At 40.5% G+C, this 19,840-nt stretch overlaps 1 protein-coding gene and 1 long non-coding RNA gene across 12 annotated transcripts in view; one reads left to right on the top strand and one right to left on the bottom strand.

The window, feature by feature from the left end:
• LOC130141856 (ceramide transfer protein-like) overlaps positions 1-19,840 on the bottom strand; it is a 96,383-nt gene that overhangs the window by 56,289 nt on the left and 20,254 nt on the right. For 9 of the 10 annotated variants that reach the window (XR_008819202.1, XR_008819200.1, XR_008819204.1 and 6 more), the window contains 4 exons: positions 14,877-14,993; positions 2,001-2,108; positions 1,104-1,242; positions 28-111 (listed from right to left, as the gene is read on the bottom strand). Coding sequence is in view for 6 of the 10 variants with exons in the window: in XM_056323083.1 (XP_056179058.1) it covers positions 28-111; positions 1,104-1,242; positions 2,001-2,108; positions 14,877-14,993 (448 nt within the window). In the remaining 4 variants the exon portion in view is untranslated. The remainder of the gene's footprint in view (positions 1-27; positions 112-1,103; positions 1,243-2,000; positions 2,109-14,876; positions 14,994-19,840) is intronic. The other variant, XM_056323082.1, reaches the window with a different exon arrangement.
• LOC130141859 (uncharacterized) overlaps positions 1-19,840 on the top strand; it is a 136,936-nt gene that overhangs the window by 116,434 nt on the left and 662 nt on the right. The window contains exon 1 of one of the 2 annotated variants that reach the window (XR_008819207.1): positions 17,824-18,567. The exons of the other annotated variant lie outside the window; for it this stretch is intronic. This is a non-coding gene — a long non-coding RNA (uncharacterized LOC130141859). Of the gene's footprint in view, positions 1-17,823; positions 18,568-19,840 lie in introns of those variants that run through there. 2 annotated transcript variants of the gene reach the window in all.

Here is a 19,840-nt window from a genome sequence, read left to right as displayed (position 1 = left end):
TTTCAGAGAAAAAGTTGACACACTTACATTTTTCCTTACTGCTGTTACTGTTATGTAAAAAATCCCCATCAGAACGCATTGTAGGGAAATCATCTTCATCATCTTCTACCACTGGGGGTGGGGAAGAGGGGGGAGAGTTATGGGAGTGAGAAAGCTTTCCCAGTTCTTTAGTGTGCAAGAAAGAATTAAGAGCATCTATCTTCATGGCTAAGCAGCATTTAACATTTTTTCCTATAAAAACAGTCATGAAGACTCCCCTGCTTTTTTTTTTTTTTTGGACCCAAGACCACTATCAACATTACCATCAGAAACCGTCAAGAGACTAATATTTGCTCAGTGTCAAAATTTAGCACTTGATTCAATGGTAAGAACATTATTATCTCAGTGTTACAACTGGATAAGCAGGGAGCCACAATTGAGCAACTAACTACTCTTTTACACTAGGAAGTTCTCAAAGAAGTAGAATGGTACTTATTTACTGTTTTCTTACTACCAAAAGCTTCAGGCTGCCAGAACACACACAGTGATAAATATAAATGCCTCAGGAGAGTGCATGAATAAGACGACAAGCTGTGCTCAGGGAAGAACAATTCAGAGATATGTAGACATCCACACCCGAGCTTACTAGAACTTCAAGTATGCACTCAGTGCTCTAGCTGCAGCCAATACATCTCAGGAGCATTCACTATAGCAAAGCCTTTGCCTTTTTTAAAGAATGTATTGTTCCTATCAAAACTAATATTCCGTTGTTGTTCAAAATAAAGGTAAGAGACACAGCAGTAAACTAACTTGAATTCATTTTATGGGGTAAACAATTATTGTTCTATAACATCAAATGCTTAAAAGAACATTTCTTTTATACAGTTGACAGCTACAGATTAATATTTAAGTTAAGCAGATTTTTATGGGAATCCAGCTTCTGAAGTGAAAATAGTTAGCACTGTTTATACAGAAATATCTATGATTGATCCCATTACTAAAGAGAAAATTTAAGATATGTATTTTATTTATATGGTATCAAATGCTATAGTAACTATTCAAATGCTATTACTGCATAAAAAGTCAAATTCTATGGAGATAAGAATTTTCAATTACAGTTTTACCTTTATCCCTCTGGAGTTCATCTTTGGAAACTGCATCTGCACAGGCATCAAAGTATCTCTGTAAAGTATCAACTTGTCTACACAAGATGTCTCTAAAGGTTTCCATTTCTGCAAGCTTCTCACATAAGCTATGGCCCTTCTGAAAATACAAGAGAAAAAAGGCTCACAAAAAAAAAAGAATTTCTGCAATTATGAAGACCAAATTCTTCAAGTACAGTAAAGACATTTCACATATCAGCAGCTATGAAATAGTGTTAGAACAACATAAGAAAATGTATAAAAGCATTTCTTAGTCATTTTGTCTCAATTTTTCCTCTTGACTGCATCTGCTACTTTAGACCATTCAATAAAAGCTTATTAAAAACAATCTTGCGTGCTACTGTTTTATACCTATTTGCCTGAAAACAGTCAGTTCTAGTTTAAGATCTTAGTTCTAATCTTTACTCCCCCCCCTTTCCTGTGCTGCTCCTCTTCTGTTCTCCCAGAAGTACAGCCCAAAGTTCAAATGTTAAATAGTTATACACATGAAACAAGGAAAGCCATCATTTGTCAATCTGTATTAATCAAATTTGTTATGTCACAGAATCACCATTTCCTTTCATTTAGAAACCCTGACATTCTCAGAAGTACGCTAGGAAAGGTTAAGAAATCCTCCCACATTTTATTTTCTCGCCACTCAAAAATGACACCATAGTTTAAGAAGGGCAACTGCAGAGACATGAAAAAGCTTCCTGTACGATCTGTTCATCATCACATGTTGAATTACTAACACATAATAAACCAAATATTTGGTTATTTTTTCCTATAATTGTGTGAATAAGTCTTCACATAGCTTATTTCCTTTCCAGTTACGTGTATTATTTACACACCAATACTAAGAAAATGTTATCCACTAACCTTGAATGAAGAGGTGGAAGTTGCAGAGTATCCACTTGCTCCAGAAACAAGAGACACCATGGAACCATGGCGTCGTAAACTTGACTCTGATCCATAGCCAGATTCAGTCTAAAAACCAAACCGCACACAAAACTAAAATACTGAGGCTTTTAATAAAAAAAGAAATCATGAAAGCAAGTTTAATTTTGTTTCCTCTAAAACCAGCCCATTTGTTTCTTGTCAGGAAGCAGCAGGGGCTTAATAACACAGATTGTGTCTGCAAGTTTAAGATGTTGATGTAGAATCAGTAAAGTTACTATGAATCTATTTTTTGTTACCATAATGATCTAGGAAGAAGTAATCTGAAACTTATTAGTGCCCCCAAAAGAGCAAGACAACACATATGTAAGGGTTCAAAAAAAGGGGTAATTTTTCCATTTTGTTATATGTAATCCCTACCAAGCAATTTTCACATAGCATTCAGAAAACCTACCATAGTCTACAATTAATTAAGGTATTAATATGATTCAGTTTGAAAACCACCAGACTCAATTAATCCTTCCAATCATTCAAATAGTGCCATTTTAGTTTTAAAAGCAACAAAATAAGTAGAGATCGTAGAAAAAACATAATTATTGCTATGAATTTCTTTTGCTTGTTCCAGACTTTAGTAATATTCTTTATATTATACTGAAATTATTTTTGACAAAGAACAAAATTCTACATAAAACAAGGAGAGATACTATTGTCTTCTCCCTCTTGCTTTCAGTAACTATTTAAATAATGCAAAAAATTAAAAACATATTGATTAAAATAGCATTAAAAAGATCTAAAAATATTAAGTTTGACAAGTGTCCTCACAAGTGAAACAGAAGCAGATACAGAGGAATTGGAAGAAAAATATTTCCCTAAAGGTTAAAGTAAAATGGCCTGTGCATAGCAAAGAAGAAAAACCCTGAAACAAAGTATTACAGTATCGAAAAGTCTCATTTCCTAACTATTGTACCAATTAGTCTTTATAGTATGAACTTTCTTAGGATATATAGTTTACATTGTATACTGCATAGTCATGGTTAAAGTAAGCATGACTAAAGGACCCCAGCTCATTGCAATGACAGCCCCCACCCTGAAGAATAAAGGATACCTCCAGACTATCAAGATAACACTAGTATTCTAGATCCTCTATCACCTCTGTGAAACCCTCCAATTATCTGGCATCATAGACTGTAGCAAGACTGACTCCAGGGACATCTATATCAATAAAGAAGCAGATGGATGATGATGCCATAAAATTATGGTTACTTTGCAAAACAGTAGTATGCCTGTGTTCAGTAATGACTGGTCAAATCATGTTGCATCCGAACGCTTGAAATGTATAAGAAACGTGTAAAATTGCATTTCATGTGCGTCAATTTGAACGGGACACCTTGTTATAGATTTGCTAATAAGTTAAGATTGATTGACTTTATTTGATTGATTATTTGATTTTATAAAATCAATTATGTAATAGAAATATAGAAGGATAAGAAATATATTTTAATGAAACTTATATAGTAAAAGCTGCTATAAGAATCCTCTGTACAGCCCCGTACCAAGGCCGGAGGAATTGGCCAGAATCACCTAGTAGGAATGTTTAGAACTTAGATAACAGACTTAAGATTTGAGATGATTGTTTATATGTAACCTAGGAAAATGTACTAATATGTCAAAATGAGAATTAATGTGAACTGGGGAAAGTCGAGTGAAGCAACCCATAGTTGACGGTCAAGAAACAGTTACCTTAAGTGAAAGGTAATTCCGGCAGGGGGAGATCGGGACCACAGACTCATATACCACCTACCCAAATCGTACCCCAGACCCATTTCTGGACCTTTCTAAGCTTTACTGCGCAAAATTGGATATGGGAGGAGAGTATGTTAATGATTTTTGGGAAATACTATGTTTATGCATGAATACTTAATGAATATGTATGAATAAGTTCTATATATGGTGCATGATTTTGAAGCTCAGTGTGCGTTGATCGTGAGAGGACTCACTCACACACCCGGCCGTTAATAAAGAAGTGTCTGCTTATCTACATCACATTGGTGTCGATAAGTTCTTCATTCCGAGATTTCGGTAACAACCTCGTGAGCATGAATAAAGAATTACTCTTGAAATTCTATACTTTGCGTCCTAGCCTCTGTCAGCATAGGCTAGTTGCAAAGGTTTTGTGACAACAGAAACAGATGGTTAAGAATAATATCTGAAATACTGTTAATAGATGAATTTGATCAAGTAGAGAACATTGTGAAGGATCTTTGACAGGAATAAGAAATTGTAGTGGCAGAGAAATTCATTTGGGGCAGGGAGAAGGGGAGACAGACCAAATGATATGGAACAAGCAAGAAGCAACAATGAAATTCTAGCTGTTGTACTTCTGCGGAAGAACTGAAAACAGCACAGGCTTTGGGAAAGCAGGAAAGCGCTGATAAATTAAGATGCAAATTAAAGAGAATTAAAAGCAAGGAGAAAGGACAAAGTTAAAGCTGGCTGACAGGAGAATTTGGACAACACTGCAAGTGTGCAGGACAAAGTATGTATGTTTGGGTTACAAAGAAGAAGTGGCAGAGAGACACAGTTTTGGAGAAATGAAGGTGTTACAGAATTGCTAATAAGTTAGAATTAATTGACTTTATTTGATTTTATAAAATGATTTTAATAGAAATAGAGAGGAATAAGAAATATATTTTAATGAAACTTGTAGTTGCACAGCAGAAGCTGCTATGAAATCCTCTGTACAGCCCTGTACCAAGGCCAGAAGAATGGGCTAGAATCATTGAATAGGAATGTTTAGAATTTAGGTAATAAATTTGAGATTTTAGATAATAGTCAGTTACAGATTTCTTTGTATTTGACTAGTCTTTTGTATGTAGAAAGTGTATTGAGATGTCAAAATATAGAATTAATGGGAACTGGGGAGAGTCGACTGGAACAACTCGTAGTTACCTGCCAAGAAACCGTGAACTTTAGTAAAAGGTAATTCCGGCAGGGGGAGATCGCGACCACCGACTCATATACCACCTACCCAAATCGCACCCTAGACCCATTTCTAGACCTTTCTAAGCTTTACTGCGCAAAATCGGATATGGGAGGAGAGTATGTTAATGATTTTTGGGAAATACTATGTTTATGCATGAATACTTAATGAATATGTATGAATAAGTTCTATATATGGTGTATGATTTTGAAGCTCAGTGTGCGTTGATCGTGAGAGGACTCACGCACCCGGCCGTCAATAAAGAAGTGTCTGCTTATCTGCATCACATTGGTGTCGATAAGTTCTTCATTCCGAGATTTCAGTAACAAAGGTATGACTGAAAAGAAAAATGTGAGCATAGGTGTCAAGTTTGCTTAAATCTCTTTACATGATCCTCCTCAACCAAGGGAAAGTCTTCCTTTGTCCAGGCTTCCTTTCTTGTTTCCAGGGTCTGGGAAACTGGAGGGCCAGCCTTGACAGTGAAGACTGAAGCAAAGGCGGCATTCAGTAACTCCGCCTCCTCTGTGTCCTTCATCACCAGGGCACCCACCTCATTCAGCAGCAGGCCCACATTTTCCCTAGTCTTCCTTTTCCTGCTGACATACTTGAAGAAGCCCTTCTTCTTGTCCTTGATCTCCCTCACCAGATTGAATTTTAAACAGACCTTAGCCTTCCTCATTGCCTCCCTGCATGTTCTGACCATGTCCCTATATTCCTCCCAAGTGGCCTGTCCCTTTTTCCACATCCTGTAAACTTCCTTCTTCTGTTTGAGGTTTGCCAGAAGCTCCTTCCTCATCTATGCAGGCCTCCTGCCCCCTTTGCTTGATTTCTTACTCATGGGGATGCACCTATCTTGAGTTCAGAAGCAACGCTTGATTAGCCAGCTCTCTTGGAGCCCTGCCACTTTCTACGGCCCTAACCCATGGGCTTCCTCCAAGTAGGTCCTTGAAGAGGCCAAAGTTAGCTCTCCTGAAGTCCAGGGCTGCAATCCTACTTGTTGCCCTGCTTCATCCATGCAGGATCCTGAACTCCACCATCTCATGGTCACTGCAGCCAAGGCTGCCCCCAACCTTCACATCCCCAACCAGCCCTTCTTTGTTTGTGACTACAAGGTCCAGGAGCACACTTTGCCTCATTGGGTCCTCCACCACCTCCATCAAAAAGTTATCATCAGCACTCTGCAGGAACCTCCTGGACTGTGTGCACCTAGCTGTGTTGCCTTTCCAGCAGATATCAGGGTGGATGAAGGCCCCCATGAAAACCAGGGCCTGTGACTGTGATGCTACCTCCAGTTGCCTGTAGAAAGTATCATCAACTTCCTCTTCCTGATCAGGTGGCCTGTAGCAAACACCCACAACAGTGTCCCCCATGATGGCCTGCCCCTTAATCGTTACCCGTAAGCTCTCCACTCATTCTGCATCCACCCCTAGGGAGAGCTCAATACATTCCAGTTGCTCCCTCACATAAAGAGCAACTCCACCACCTCTCCTTGCTGGCCTGTCTTTCCTAAAAAGTACATTGCCATCCACAACAGCATTCCAGTCATGCAAGCTATCCCACCACGTCTCTGTAGTTGCAATGATATCATGGCCCTGCAACCACACTCAGATCTCTCATTATTCCTGTTTATTCCCCATGCTGCATGCGTTTTTGTACAGGCAATTCAGAGAGGTAATCGAGCATGCAGGTTTCCCAGGAGGGGTGCAAATGGATCCAACATAGCCATGTGTACCATTGAGGTGGCTGGCCTTCTGGTACTCATCTTGGGAGGCAGATAAGGAACATTTGTTGCTGCTCTTGTTGGTCTGGCTTATTCCCCAGTTGGATGCAATGGCATGAGCATTGCCACTTTGGACCCCGCCCCCGAGTCCTTCAGTTTAAAGCCCACCTCACCAAGCTGGCCAGCCTCCTGGCCAAAGATTCCCTTGCCTCTTCTAGACAGGTGGATTCCACCCCTCCCTAACAGGCTATAGTCAAAGAATGTCGTGTTGTCATTGAAGCCAAAACCCTCACAACAGCACCATCCACAAAGCCAGAAGTTGATGTGCATTATACATCTATTTCTGGCTGCACCCTTTCCTCTTACTGGTAAAATGGAAATGAAAATAACTTGGGCACCAAAACTTGTCACTTGCATTCCCAGGGCTTTTTAGTCTTCCTTGTTTCTGCTCAGGTTCTGGCTTGCAGTGTCATTCATGCCTGTGTGAAACAGTAGCAATGGATAGTAGTCCGTACTCTTAACAAGTTGTGGCACCCTCTCAGTAACATCTCAGATCTTAACTCCTGGAAGGCGGCATACATCTCATGACTTCCTGTCAGGCCAGAATATGGGCACCTCAGTGCCACTTAACAGAGAGTTGCCCACTACAAGCACTCAACATTTCTTTTTGTTTTAACCATGGTGTGCTGCTAGCATAGTTTCTCCTTGCAGACCTTGCTCATGGGTATCTATAGCTGTTAAGAGTTTCATATCTGTTTGTGGTTGTGATGCAGGATGGTGGAGACTGAAAGAGTCCTGCTTTTGTGGGTTACTAGGGTCCAAGGTGCTTCACTCTCTGTGGTGTCTGCTATAGGTGGTTTCAGAACCACGCTCCTATCTCCATCTCTGCCCCTCTAATACTGCATAGTCTTTTAACTGTTTCCTGCAACTCAGCCACCTATCATAACAGATCATAACTAGGTTCTAACTAGGCATAACTTTATAACTAGGCAGGTACTGACCTTTTCTCCAGGAGAAAGGTCTGGGCACTCATTACAACCTATCATATGTACTGAAGTCTCCTTCCTTACCAGTTCTGTCTGGGTGGAAGCATCAGACATCACAGGGGCTGCTTCTTACAGATAAATATCTACTCAGTATCTTTAATGAAACATTTAAGTAGAAGAAAGGATTCCTGCTTAAACACAAACTATTTCCTCATTTGCCCCACTGATAGTCTTATCACTTCGACTTTTACCTCTGTATTGAGTTTGTGTGCCAAGGCTTTGGTAGCAGGGGAGCTGCAGGGGTGGCTTCTGTGAGAAGATGCCAGAAGCTGCCCCCATGTCCAATGGAGCCAATGCCAGTCAGCTCCAAGACATACCAGCCAGTGACCAAGGCCAAGCTGATCAGCAACAGTGGTAGTGCCTCTGTGATAATGTATTTAAGAAGGGAGAAAAACTGCTGTGCAACAGCAGCCAGAGGAGAGGAGTGAGACTATGTGAGAGCAACAACTCTGCAGACACCAAGTTCAGTGAAGAAGGAGGGGGAGGAGGTGCTCCAGGCACCAGAGCAGAGATTCCCCTGCAGCCCATGGTAAAGAGCATGGTGAGGCAGGCTGTCCCCCTGAAGCCCATGGAGGTTAACTGTGGAGCAGATATCCACCTACAGCCCATAGAGGACCCCACACTGGAGCAGGTGGATGCACCTGAAGGAGGCTGTGACCCTGTGGAGAGCCTGTGCTGTAGCAGGCTCCTGGCAGGACCTGTGGAAAGAGGAGCCCATGCTGAAACAGGTTTGTTGCCAGGACCTGTGACCCTGTGGAGGACCCACGCTGGAGTAGTCTGTCCCTGAAGGACTGCACCCTGTGGAAAGGGCCCATATACTGGAGCAGTTCTTGGAGGACTGTCTCCCATGGGTTGGACTCCACACTGGAGCAGTGGAAGAAAGTGAGAAGGAAGGAGCAGCAGAGACAATGTATAATTAGCTGACTGCAACCCCCATTCCCCATCCCCCTGCACCACTCAGACACGGGGGAAAGGAGGTAGAAAAATCAGGAGTGAAGTTGAGCCCAGGAAGAAGGGAGGTGTGGGAGGAAGGCGTTTTAAGTTTTGGTTTTATTTCTCATTACCCTACTCTGACTTTTGACTGGTAATAAATTAATTTTCCCAAGTCGAGTCTGTTTTGACCATGATGGTAATTGCTGAATGATCTCCCTGTCTTTACCTCAACCCATGAGCCTTTTATTATATTTTTTTTCTCCTCCATCCAGTTGAGGAGGGGAGTGACAGAGCAGCTTGGTGGGCACCTGACATCCTGTCAAGGTCAACCCACCACACCCTCCTTCAGTTCAGGGAAATTAACAAGCATTTTAGAAGCTATACTTGAGACACATTTTATCTGGTATTGAGGTATCTGAATGCTGACAAGAAAAAGGCTCGTGCAAGGATGTTAAAGAGCAGCAAATGCTAAGTTTTTATACTTGAACATTAGATGTTTTACATCTCAGTTACTAGCTACTTTGGTGTTACTAAGCAGCAAGTTCTTCTAAGTCTTCTCATACTCAAATTGATATAAAGTTCATTTTAAACCAGTGTTTTCTCTGTTCAGAACACAATGAAAGTCAAAGTTTCAGCCTGTCTTTCATACTCTAAAGATAAACCAGCTTGTGACATGCTACAGTAAATCTCAAACATACTTTTGTTAGCAAACAGCTTAAGCAGCCTACCAGAACTACCTACCCACTCAGTAAGCAAAGAGCTTAAACAAAATAAACCCAGTACTTCATATAGCAATAGACTCAAGTTAATCAAAATGACTGCTTAGTACAGGAAATAGTTTAGTCTCTTTTATTAAAATTATTGTGTATCAGTTCAAGAACCTAGTTATGAAACAAAAATCAATTTTTATCTTATAACAATAGCTTGTCAAGGAACTTTTACTTGAGTTATGGTAATCTGACCAGGAATGTTCCTTCAAAAATTTTCTGAGTAAGCAGATAAAAATCTGAAATTTTCATTGAAATATATTTTGCCTCATAGTAGTCCAACTTCTATTCTCAATCAAGTGTTTAGATACAAAGCTTCCACAAGAGCTGAAGAAAAATTAAAGGATCAGTGAAAATCTACTGAAAATTAAGAACATTGAAGTCTTCATACAAATTCAAAGAAAACTGGAAAGAACTTCCAGCCTCCAAGAAAATATATTTTTCAGATCCTATCAATGGTATTCAGCAGTACATCTTTTCTTACAAAGACACATATAAATTATAGGAAAATACAGCACTAACCACCCAATTTGGAAAATATCTTATTGAAACAAGACATTTGGAGGCATTTTCTCTAAGAAAGATTAATGAAAATCAGACTGAAAACTAGATTTACACATTTCTGGTTTATGTTTAGTTACATCAAACACCTATTTATGTGCATACAGCACTTTTCCAAGGCTTCTGGTGCTGATTCCTATTTATTTTAGCAGGAACAGTTAGCAGTAACAGATGCACCTCCAGTGGAATTATCCAAGAAACCTCTCATTGCACTCAAATGTGAAGACAGATCTGGTACAAATTATTATTTTTTTAAAACCACCAAATTCCTGCAAACTATGAAAGTTTAAACTGTCCAAACCAAAATAAATATTCAAAGCAGCCTTTTTTCAAGTGGAAAACCTGCATAATTAATCAAGCTTTTCCACAAAAGGAGGTCATTTTTGGAATGCTAGAAGTCACGCTCATTAATGATCTGAAAAGGAGGTTGAATAAGGTGACTTAAGTTTACCGAAAATACCAAACTGAAAAATAAAAATCAGACATCTCATGATAATGGCTGACAAGTAAAGCAGGAAAAGAAAATTTAGTGGTGATGCATGCAAGATTTTGGGTTGTTTTTTTTTTGCAAGTGACACAGAAAAAATTCCAAATTTACACATACATTGGCAAACTATTACCACCCAATACTTCCATATTATAAATAGGTGGTTCCAGAATTTTTCCAGCTCAGAACTTGGCAACAGTTAAGGACAGCCTTAGAAGAAGGAAAGAACAGCATGAGAAAGACTCCCCTTTGAGGTCATGCAGAGTTCAAGAACAGGATACAGGTATTTTCCTTGTTCTTTCCTTTATGGTAGCATGCAATGACCCAGCCTGCATTTCTGCTCAGCCAGACTTCCAGTTAAGTTGTACAGTTCACTAGCTAAATCATTCACCAACCTAACTTCAGCCCAGGGTTAAATTCCACAACCCCGTCACCCCATGCAAGACCCCCATGTATGTAAAGCAGTTTTTGAAATGCCAGCTCTACAGATGTGTAACATGGCAACTTATTCAGTGTATCCTCTTAAGACAGTTCTGAGGTACAGCAAGAGTAAAAAAAAAATTGCAGTATTTTTATCTCAAAAACACTCCATGATTAACTTAATATTTTTTCACTGGACTACAGAAAAGAATCCTGGTTTTGAAACTTGATTTTCTATGTTTTAATGTTACCTCTGTATCAAAGTTAATGCAAAATGCCAAACTATAAATGGAATAATACTATAATTGAAATAGATTCATTTTTAAGAGGACCATTACCAAAAGACAGCACTTTAAATATAAAGACCATCTAATGCTGATTGTAAGGACTGTACAATAAAAAGTGAACATTCCTAATTACATATAGTAATTATATAAACAATACTTCTAGAAAATCAAGGTAAAAATATGTACCTACTTGGATATCACTTTTACTTGCTTTTCCTCTAACACATATGATTTATTCTACAAGGAATTAAGGGATATCTCTAGATCAGCCGCTGTTGTCCTTATAGGCGATTTTAACTTCCCAGACATCAACTGGGAATAACATACAGCAGGCACAAACAAGTCCAGGAAATTCCAGAAGCACACTGAAGATAACTTCTCGGTGCAGGTACTAAGGGAGCCAACAAGGGAAAGGTGCCCTTCTACATCTATCTGTTGCTTGTAAACAGAGAGGGACTCATGGGCAAAGGGGTGATTGGTGGCTGTCTTGGTCACAGTGACCATGAAGTAGTTGTTTTTCATATTGTTAGCGATAGGAAAAAAACTGCCAGCAAAACTTGGACCCCAGTTATGGGAAGAGCAGCATTTGGGCTGCTGAAGGAGCTAGTTAGTAAAGTCCCCTGGGAACTTGCTTTTGAAGGTATTGGGGTCCATGAATGCTGGTCACTTTTTAAAAGCCATCTCTTAAGAGCACAGGAGCAGGCAATTCCAAAGTGTGGGAAGTCAAGCAAGCAGGGAAGAAGGCTGGCTTGGCTGCACAGGGATCTCCTAGAATTTAGGTGGAAAAGGAAAGTGTACAGACATTGGAAACAAGGACAGGCAAGGACTACAGAGACTGTAGTAGCCACTGTAGGGAGAAAATTGGTGTGGCCAAAGCTCAATTAGAGTTCAAGCTGGACAGCACTGTGAAGGACATCAAAAAAGGGCTTTTTTAAAATATGTTAACAGCAAAAGGAAGATCAGAGATAACATTGGTCCATTACTTGATGAGGTTGGTCACCTCACAAATAGGGACATAGGCAGAGATGTTTAATGCCTTCTTCGCCTTTGTCTTTAACACCAGTGATGATGGGCCCTGGGACCCCCGGAGCCCTGTGTTGGAAGATGGTGACTGGAGGGATGATAAACTCCCAGCTGATTCTGAACTTGTTTGAGACTTGCTGCTCCAGCTGGATGTGCATAAGTCTATGGGGCCCGATGGGATTCATCCCAGGGTACTGAAGTAATTGGCTGATGTCATTGCAGGGCCTCTCTCCGTTATTTTTCAATGGTTTTGGGAGTCTGGAGAGGTCCCAATCAACTGAAAGCTGGCAAATATTGCCCCAATTTTCAAGAAGGGTAAGAAGGAAGACCCTGGTAATTACAGGCCTGTCAGTCTCACTTCAGTGCCTGGTAAAATTATGGAGAAGATTATTCTGGGAGTTAGTGAAAAACACTTGAGAGACAATGCAGGCATTGGTCAAAGGCAACACAGGTTCATGAGGGGAAGGTCCTGTTTAACCAACTTAATTTCCTTTTATGACAAGGTCACCCATCAAGTTGACCAAGGGAAGCCAGTAGATGTATTGGGTTTAGATTTTAGCAAAGTTTTTGATACTGTCTCTCACAGTATCCTTCTGGACAAAGTGTCCAGCACACAGCTAGACAAGTCCATAATACAGTGGGGGAACAATTGGCTGATGGGTTGTGCTCAAAGAGTTATAGTAAATGGGTTTACATCAGGCTGATAACCAGTCACCAGTGGGGTTCCCCAGGGCTCAATTTTAGGGCCACTGCTCTTTAATGCTTTTATAAATTAACTGGATGCAGGAATCAAATGTACATTAAGTAAGTTTGCCAATGACACTAAACTAGGAGGAGCTGTGGTCTCCCTCAAGGGTAGAAAGGCCTTAGAGAGAGAGCTGGATAGACTAGAGAGCTGGGCAATCACCAACCGTGTGAAATTTAACAAGAGCAAGTGCTGGATTCTCCACTTGGGATGGGGTAATCCTAGTTATGCGTACAAATTAGGGGATGAGAGGCTGGAGAATAACCCCACGGAAAGAGATCTGGGGGTTTGGGTTGATAACATGTTGAATATGAGTCAACTGTGTGCCCTGGCATCCAAGAGGGCCAACCATGCCCTGGGGTGCATCAAGCACAGCATAGCTAGCCAGTCAAGGGAGGTGATTGTCCCACTCTACACTGCACTGGTGCGGTGCCGCTTCAAGTACTGTGTGCAGTTTTGGGTGCCTCAAAATAAGGACAACAAACTCTTAGAGTGCATCCAGAGGAGGGTGACCAAGATGGTGAAAGATCTCGAGGATGAGACTTAGGAGGAACAGCTGAGGTCACTTGGCTTGTTCAGCTTGGAGAAGAGAAGGCTGAGGAGTAACCTCTTCGCAGTCTACAGCTTCCTCAAGGGGGGCAAGTGGAGGGGGAGGTGCCGATCTCCTCTCTCTGGCGACCAGCAATAGGACACATGGAACAGAATGAAGCTGCATCAGGGGAAGGTCAGATTGGACATTAGGAAAAGGTTCTTCACTGAGAGGGTGGTCGGTCGCTGGAACAGGCTCCCTAGGGAAGCGGTCACAGCACCAAGCCTGTCAGAGTTCAGGGAGTGTCTGGATGATGCTCTTAGTCAAATGATTTGTTTTAGATAGTCCTGCGAGGAGCAGGGAGTTGGACTCTATGGTCCTTATGGGTCCCTTCCAACTTGAGATATTCTATGATTCTACCTGTATAACCCAGATGCAGTTGTCTTAACTACAGTACCTATGTTTTCAGATGCAAGATAGACGCTGCTCCAAGGTGTTGAGTTTGTGTGCTACATACTTTAAGAATACCTGACTTCCAAGCCCTTTAGGTAAAATGAAAGTAAGAGAGTTCATAGGAAGAGATAAGGCATAGATCAGGAAAGCTGAACCAAAATGCTGATAAACAGTAGGGTCTTAAAAGACAAGGAGACAAAAGCCAGTAGTCAGATACAGTAAAAGCAACAAAGTGATGAAAGAGATGAGCCTAAAACCCAGAATGATAACCTAGGAGAATGGACTCTAAGTTTAACAAGTTTAACATCTAGGATACATAGATAAAAACCAATTCAATCAGTAAGAGAAGATGGCCAAAACCATTAAATAGTCACTCAAACATAATGCAAGCTTTTTCTTTTTCAAACTAGAGAGCTAGAGAAAGCTTCACAGTTGTTAGCTCCTAGTTCTCTAAACTCTTCTATATGAAGGATAAGAAATCCATTCCTTTAGAACATATTTAACATATCATTTCAATCTTGCAGCTTTTATCTGTCATAAATACCTTCTTTAATGACTGACTGTACAGTGAAGCTTACAACTCTCCACAAGCACCACCAAATCTGTCACAGCACTCTCAAAACTATCAAGCTGCAACAAGGTCTTTTACCATCTCATACCAACATACCCTTCACGCCAGTCCCTCTGCTACCTTCTCCTAATCTCTCCTCTTCCAGGACGTCTGCTCCCTCTTCATTGGCTGCCCAACCACTTAACAGAACCAGCCACAGCTGCACCTTATCTACATCGGCCAACCCACCACCCCTGAAGCCAACCCACAGTTGTATATTATCAATGTTAATTAACCCAGCTTCATTTTTCTACACAGATCTAATGAGGAAGAAAGGAGATCAGAAAAAAAATATACCTTGTGTTGTTCTATTGCATCTACCCACTGTTGCCTGTGGTCTGGATCCTGAGCTCGGAGGTACCAAACACTATCGTTTACACTAATATCAAATCTGCATTCATCAAAGTCATGGGGCTGTGAAAGAAAAGTGTAAGAATAATTAAAATCATCAATGTGATCAATAATATCTCACACTCTAAAATACTGTAATTAAAAAACCTGATTGATATTGCCTTGAATTCATCCTAGATTCTAAACTCCATTTTATGTAGCTGTCTCAATGAGCTAACACACTTCCATAAAGAGAAATGCCAGTCTTCTGAAACAGAAAAGCCTGTTTAGTACATTCTTAAACAAAATTGTCAGAAAGAAGTTCCACACAAACATTGACCAAACCTTCATACTTCCAAAGGAATCCTTTGGTAAAATAACTAGTGGACACAGCCAGGAAAATATACCTTTATTTTTTAATTTCAAAGCAGGAAAGAGAAATTAAGGTTATTGCTATCAATATTGGTTTTAGATGGAAGGAATGCATACATTGTAGCAAAAAAACACCAAGATAGAAACCATAAAAGCAGACTATAGCAAAATGACAAGGAAGGCAAGCAACTAAAGGAAGATGTGGCACCCTCGGCCTCAACTATCTTCATTAAGACAGGACTGTCAGATAATTGGGAGCAACATGCAATCTCTCCCCATATCAACACTCAAATGCATCTAACTTTCAGTTCACATTCTTCAAATACTAAAAAAGCTGTTACTAGCATTACAGTGAAGCTGGTAAGGAAAGTACAAGGGAACAAAACAATCATCTAATCTGTACTGTGACACTGTCAGTTCAAAGTTACTCCCTAGCAAACATCCAACACGGTACAACTTCCTCCCCCCCCCCCCCCCCGCCCTCACTGAAAACTATTCTTAATGAAACCTAACACAGGTATAACTGAACACCTTTTTGAATACAAAGAAAAGTTACACGTACTAGTAACCATAGGAAGATAACAGGCTCTAAGGTTAAGGCAAATGATGCTATCTGAAAGACCATAAATATTGATTCCTGATGCCAAAGACAAGACTATACATGTTAATATCCTTTACAACATAACTGCTCTGTAAATACATTCATCTTGCAGACAACTAAAGCACTGTGGATTACTCGTGAAACACTCCACAAAAAAAACTAAAAGCAAGTCTTATTTGTCATGTCATGCACAATAGATCAATATCAGTGAGAATTATTTTCTAAGGATCTGGAAACCAGAAGCTGCTTATACATAATACACAATCTTTCTTGTTTATATATACTAAGGAGGAAGAGAAGTACAACAGAAGCCAACTAGCAAATAAAAAGTGAGCTAGGAAGAGTTTAACAGAAGTACTTGAAGCTTCACTTTTTTTTTTTAATAGCTTCACATATTTGGTCAAGCATCTTAACCAAAGTAAAATTTAAAGAAATTTAAGCGTCCCACAGGAAATAAAACCCACCAACCAACAACTGACAAAGCTGACAATCAAGTGAATCAACCACAGCTACCAATTCCCTTAATACCCAACTGTCTCAATTCTTTTCAAACAACTTTCAAAATTGGTTACATATGCTGCTTTGCCTTTACTGAACCGCAAAACATAAGGATATAAGGGACATCAAGTCTAAGCCCTTCTTTTTCAAACTGTATTTACTACATTATTATTACTATATATGAGAAAGTTGTTTACCCGCTTTAGGGTAGCAAGCCTGCCACATCAATGTGGTAGTCTTATAAGCCTGTTCCCAGCCATTTCTCTGCCAGGACCTCCTTTAGCCATGTGGTGGGGAATATGTACCTACAACAATAGAAGACTGTCCGAAAAATCACCCCCCAAAAAATATCAAGTGCACAAGAACTGGCTATCAGTTTATCCTGCTATGACAGTATTCCTCTGCTCGATCTCTCTCTCCAAGGTCCTTTGGGAAGAGTTAAAAGCAATTACATGCTATGCAGTTAGAAAGACTTGCCAAAATTAATCTTAAAAGCCTGCAGTACTACTGATTCCACACAGCCTTTTTACATTCATCTGGCTCCCTAAAACTTACACAGTTTCAATATTGAATAGTGAATGCTGTACCACTTATGTAAAGGATGACGCACCTGTTTAGTTAAGAGTTGGGAAATGTCCAAGGGCCCTTATTGCCACATGACGGATGCACAGACTGCTAAGTCCTTGGGTTGGTTATCTTTAGAAGGGACATTTGGTCTTAGATTCCTGTTGTACATGCAATGTGGCGAAGACGGACTTTAAACATGACTGCTAAGGAATAGAGTCTGCGTAGAGACAACTCCTCAAGGACATTGCGCAGGCACGAGATATGTAAATGAATTCTCAGAATTGTAAGGAATATGTAAACAATTTCTTGGAAAACTAATGAATAGGTATGAGTAGCCTGTATAAAGGGGGGACTGAAAAGCCCCCTCGGTGTGCATGACTTTGGTGGAGTGATCCCCCACGCACCCAGCGCTGCCGAATAAAGATAACCTCTGCTCGCCTACATATTGCTGACTGATTCTTCAAATCACTCCCCACTAAGCTCTAGACAAACTTCCTTGGTTTCCCTCTTGCTATAAATGCTTTTATTGTTTTCTGTAGGTGCATCTAACAGAGACCAGAAAACATTATTCACCATTTCTCAGGTCTTTCCTTTATTCTTCTAACATCCTCCTCAGACTAGTTTGAGCCTCTCCTTACACTTGCTTCAAGTTTTTCTATTTCTCTTCCCTTTACTTTCTTCCTGTAGCTCTCATATTTCATTTAGATCTCCTTTTATCTGAAGTTTGCTGTTTCTAGCTTAGTGTTCAATTCCCTCCATTTGTTCAGAAGGGATTATAAAATGGCATAGTTCTTAAGCAGCCACCTGACAAGACATTGCAGGAAACCCCATGATTTTCAAGTGTAACAAGCTAAGACATTTTGCTGACACCAGGATATGTCCCTACTGCCCTTTCACAAACAAGACAAGGCAAGAAAGAGAGGAATGTTTAGTCACACAGGGAAGGGGAAAAAAATAGGAGTCACTGATCTACCTACCCTCGGGACCTAAAGCAGGTTGGAGAACTTCAGCTGCTTTTTCCTAACACCCCCACCCCTCAGCCCAAGAGGGTCCCCCGTGGAGAGTCGGCTAAGTCACAACAATCACACCAATATGGCTCCATGCCGTGCTCACTTTATTAAACAAACAGGTCATATTTATAACTTAAACCGACCCCTCACACAACTTTACACACAGGTGATTGGATAAATGTTTCTGTGCTGCAATGGAGAGACAGGACGCTGCTTGATGCAAGCAAATATCGATTTATTGTACACAAACACGAGTTTATATATGTTTTCAGAAGCTGCGCCTCTAAACAGATTGGTTCTTTAAGCTAAGCCTTACATACTAGGCAATCCCTGATTGGTGGTTAACTACAAACAAAGGACACTTTAAATAAGTTTTTACAGTCATCAATTAACAGCAAGGTGTTACTTCTCCTTGGCCGAATCTGTTCCTCATTCCCTTATCTTTTCTCGGCATGACTCACCCTGTTGATTGTTATCTATTCACATTCCTTGTCCTCCCAGGGTTTGTGGCCTACAAGCTCGAGCACATTCCTTTCAGCTAACTGATTGGTCCTGATTTCCAGGCCCCCTCCTCCATTTCTGGTCACGTGGGCGTCCGTGTCGCTGATCGGTGAGCATGCTGCAGGCGCCTGATCAGTGTGCCGATGAGAGTGTGTTGATTCCGCGGTTCCCAGGGCTTGCTCTGCACCTGGCTTCTTGTTTGTGCATAGCTTGTTTTCTTTCTCACACTGCTTGTTCCCAGAACTACTTAAAACTGCTCTGCAGCCTCAACTAACAGGCCTGGGTTGTCCAACCCAGACAATGGTAACATATGTCCTCGGTCCTTTAAAAATCCCTCTACACTCAGCAGCCTCAAGTAGCATACACAAATTGAGGACACTGGGGAAAAAAACCTGGACTGACATGACACTGTGAATAGGAGCACCTGAAAGCCTTTATAGAGTTTTCAAAGATGAGTTTGGCAGACTGAGTCTGTGACAGAGGCAGCCTGTGTACGTGCTAAGGGCTTCTTCTAGAGCCAACGTTCCAAAGAAAAAAAGCTAAATCATAATTTCATGCAAGAATACGCTGCAAGAAAATAGGCCTCTGGCATCACCAAATATCCTTTCTGTATGCCTCCCAAAGCTTTATTCCAAGGCACCTGCAAAGAATCCTGCTGAAATAAAGGCAATTGCAAGTATTCAAGTGTCCCAGATTTTTCTGTATAAAACCAACTGATACTAGATCTTAAATTGTAAACAGGTGGTTTACATGAAGAAACATTTACTTGGCTACAGTTACTGAGGAAGTCCATAGCCAGCTCAGGTCTCATGAGTCATAGCTGACTGCATTGCCACAAAATCCTTCCTGCTATACAGCTCTCAAGCCTGAGGTATTCATGAAACAAGCTTCAGACCAGTATCTGCTTGAAAAATACTGGTTTGAGTGCTTAAACCTCCCTGTGTGATTTGCCTTAAGTGATTTTATATTCTTTATAACCTTCAAGAGTACTCAGGGGAGATGCTTGAAGAAACTTTGGCTTGCTAAATCAGTCTCACTACTCTAAATGGTATTTCTTCTTTTCTCTACAGAGGAAAGCCAGGGCAGTTCATAGCAGATCTGACTCTAGCCTGTACATCGCAACTATTAAATGTGCTTGTGCTGCTATTCCCATTGCAGAACTAAAACTTATCTACAGTGAAGTTTTTTGAAGGTTTTTTTATTATTATTAAGAAAATACCAAGCAGGGTACTAGGACACAAGACAAACAATACAGGCCTACATAAAACAAGAATCACGATTCTTTAGCATGCTCAGGCAGGAAGAGCACTAGCATAAAAGACAGGCTGTTATCTATCCTAGGTCCACCGGTTCACAGTTATTAACAAAACAATACTACATAC

The sequence above is a fragment of the Falco biarmicus genome, chromosome W (genome assembly GCF_023638135.1).
Source record: "Falco biarmicus isolate bFalBia1 chromosome W, bFalBia1.pri, whole genome shotgun sequence".
NCBI classification, from domain to species: Eukaryota; Metazoa; Chordata; class Aves; order Falconiformes; family Falconidae; genus Falco; species Falco biarmicus.
This window is presented reverse-complemented; position numbering and strand designations above follow the sequence as displayed.